At 40.4% G+C, this 3,509-nt stretch overlaps 1 protein-coding gene across 2 annotated transcripts in view; it reads right to left on the bottom strand.

The window, feature by feature from the left end:
• The window catches only part of PLEKHO2 (pleckstrin homology domain containing O2), a 39,225-nt gene that overhangs the window by 22,106 nt on the left and 13,610 nt on the right, over nt 1-3,509 (bottom strand). For both annotated transcript variants that reach the window (XM_027851543.1, XM_027851544.1), the window contains exon 3: nt 1,525-1,641. In XM_027851543.1, the coding sequence (XP_027707344.1) occupies nt 1,525-1,641 (117 nt within the window). The remainder of the gene's footprint in view (nt 1-1,524; nt 1,642-3,509) is intronic.

Here is a 3,509-nt window from a genome sequence, read left to right as displayed (position 1 = left end):
TGGGCATTTCCCAAGGCTTTCTCTGGCCTTTTGCAAGGGTTCATTCATTCATTTGCAAAATAGGGATAAGAATACCGCAGAGGCTACCTGGAAGGGTAGTCAGAAGGTTCACCTGAGATGATGCACACCTTAAAGCACTAGATATTATGTTGTTGTTATAAATACTGATATTATTAATAAGTATAATGGATGATTTTTAAATTAATAATTAATAAAAATCATTAATTAATAATATGGTTTTCCAAAAGGAATATCCTTTATCAGACTTTGTTCAGTCATATCCGACTCTATATGACCCCATGGACTTTGTCTTGACAAAGATACTACAGTGATTTACCATTTCCTTCTCCAGTGTGTTCCCATTTTATAAATGAGGAGCTGAGGCAAATAGGGGTTAAGTAACTTTCCCAGGGTCACACAGCTAGTGTCTGAGGCTGAATTTGAACTCAGATCTTTCTGACTCCAAGCCTGGTGTTCTAACTACTGACCCAATTAAATATTCTTTTGTCAGATTACATGTCTTATTTTTGGTCTGAAAAATATGGTGAACATAGTGCTAGGTCACAAAGCTTATACCAAATGAGATATTTGTCCAAAAGTACTTAGCACAGTGCCTGGCACATAGTAGGAGCTATAGAAGTGATTGGTCCTTTCCCTTCCCCCTTCATGGAACTTATAGGACTATCTTCCCAAACGGGATGATACAAAGACCATTGTACTTGCAGTCAGGAGTACCTGGGTTTGTCTACTGGTTATATTACACTTGCTAGATGTGGGACACTAGATAAGTAAGCAATTTGTAAACATTAAAGCAGGGAGAAGAGGCAGGAAGTAGGGAGGGGGAAGCAGGATGCAGCTAGGTGGCACAGTAGTTACAGCACCAGGCCTGGGGTCAGGAAGACCTGAATTCAAATCCAGCTTCAGACACTTACTAGCTATATGACCCTGGGCAAGTCACTTAACCTCATTTGCCTCAGTCTCCTCATCTGTAAAATGGGCTGGAGAAGGAAATGGTAAACCACTCCAGTATCTTTGCCAAATGGGGTCATGGAAAGTGAAAAACAACTGAACAACAACAAACACTAAAGCACTATATAAATACCAGCTATTATTATTACCAGTAGTACAGGATTGCTGTGAAAGTGCTTTGTAAACTTTAAAACGGTATAGTAATGGAAGCTATCATGAATAATAATAGTAAAATGTAAACTATTATCATTTTCTTTAAAAAATTTTTTTTTGATAGTTGTCATGATAGAATGGATCTCAAGAGCTGGCCTAAAGTACTGCCTGTCGTACATAATGACTGTGTGACCCTAGGTAAGCACACAACCTTTCCTCTGTCAAACTCTCGAAGCCTCTGAGTTGAAGAGGAGATGCCAACCTGTACTGATGAAGGGAATTCCTCCCTCCAATGCACTACGGTGATGTCTAAATGAATACTAGCCAATAAAAAAAATTATGAGGACTTGAGATAGAGAAAGTGCAGAGAGAAGGAAAGGGGCGAAGGACATATTTTCTTACCTTGTTCCCAGGAGATCGAAGCAAAATAAACCGATGCTTCTTCTTTAAGAGAGCTCGATAGTCTTGGCACTTCTCATAGCTGCCCAGTTCTACAGTCTCTATGCAGTTCTGCTCATCCTGGGGAGAATGAAAGAAAGGTGATCACTAGGTTAATTAGAGGATGAAATTCCACCTTAGTCCCAACTCCTGCGCACGCACACGTGCGTACACACACAGCTGGAGCTTAGGAAGGCCAGCAGTCACCCCTAGGGTGTTATATATAAGGGGAAAGGGTAGTACACAAGGGAAATTTTAAAGTATTACTTTTTAATAAATGTACAAGTTTTACATCAAGTATTTACTGGTAGAAACCTCTTGTGTTCAGAGTGAAGTTCAAACTAGTGAAGGTTCAAAGTTACTGGTGGACGATTATGAACAGGGGGTACAATTTTCTAACCTGGCCAAGCAGGTCTCTACATCACGCCCCTTAGACTGATACTGATGAGATATGATGAAGCAGGCACAACTGCACATGGAAACAACTTCCTAGGGATGCTCACCATCAAATGGTGACCACAGCACACTGGCTTTCCCTGAGTTGCAGATTCTTGATTTATAAAAGCGCTCTGGGCAGGGGGACTGGCTACTGAAGGTCCAATGAGAAAATAAACATTTACAGTATGAGTTCTGAATAGCAAGATACACTACTGAGCACTAGAGACACAATTCAGCATAAAGGGGTCTTGCCTTTGAAAGTCTTACTGCCTAGATGGGAGACAGGATATACAGAAAAAAAGAAGAATAGTAACGATAAGGTAGAATCCTAGAATAAGGTGGGAAGGAAAAAAGGAAGGAGGGAAGAAGAGAGGGAGGGAAAGAAGGAAAGAAGAATAGAACAAAAGAAGGATAGAAGGATAGAAGGAAGGAAGGAGGGAAGGAAGAAAGGAGGGAGGGAAGGAAGGAGGGAGAGAAGGAAGGAAGGAGGGAGGGAAAGAAGGAAGGAAGGAAGAAAAGGAGGGAGGGAGCAAAAAAGGAGGGAGGGAAGGTAATTGAAGCATTTTTTTCAATATACAAAGGAGAACAAAAGGAAGGCCAGAAGGAAAAACAAACATGAAGGACAGCTTTGAAAGTTACACATGGATGAAAAAGACTACGCATTTCCAGATAGGGAAGTAAAAGACTCAGATCAAGAAATTTTTTTTGAGGGGGAGACATGGTCAAATTTGTTTTGCTTGATTATACATGTTTGTAAGAGGGGGGTTTGTTTTTCTTGCTTTCTCAATTGGGAGAGTAACAGGAAGTGATAAAGAGAGAAGGAAAATTTTGATATGAAAAAATTAGTTTAAAAAAGTTTATAGGTCAGGTTTACTATATACTTTAAAAGCATGATGTACATAAGAGAGATACGCAGTCCCTAAAATATCAGTCCTAGTCTGCAGTTTCACCATTGGGTCCTCATTAACTTATTTTACAGATGAGGAAATTGAGATAAAGAGATTTACTCAAGGTCAGTGTAGTGGCAGAACCAGAATTCAAATTCAGCTCTTCTGATTCCAAATTCAGTGAGCTTTTTTATATGTTATATGGCCTGTAAGTTGGTCATTGAAGGCTTAGTGAGATTTCCCCAAGTGAAAGTGGAGGATGGCATTCCATACAGGGGAACAGAATGAGCAAAAAGGAGGGAAGGGGACATGGAATGGCTAGCGGACTGTAAGTCTGTCCACTAACCTACTTGGTGATTCCAGGGTTCTGGAGTAAGACGGTTTCCCCTGAAGGAGCGTGGAGAGATTAGACACTGACTCTGATCCAGAAGCTGCTGTGAAAGTAGAATTAATGCCTGCTCCAGGGCAGAAAATCGACTAGGGATAAATGCAGGACCTTTAGAGACCATGAAGCCCTGGGGCTCTTGGATAGATTTCTGGGAGTCTGTGGACTTGGATGGGGAAAATATCTATATCTATATCCATATCTATATCCATATCTATATCTATATCTGTATCTATATC

The sequence above is a fragment of the Vombatus ursinus genome, unplaced genomic scaffold, assembly GCF_900497805.2.
Source record: "Vombatus ursinus unplaced genomic scaffold, bare-nosed wombat genome assembly UNPS02009205.1, whole genome shotgun sequence".
Classification (NCBI taxonomy): Eukaryota; Metazoa; Chordata; class Mammalia; order Diprotodontia; family Vombatidae; genus Vombatus; species Vombatus ursinus.
This window is presented reverse-complemented; position numbering and strand designations above follow the sequence as displayed.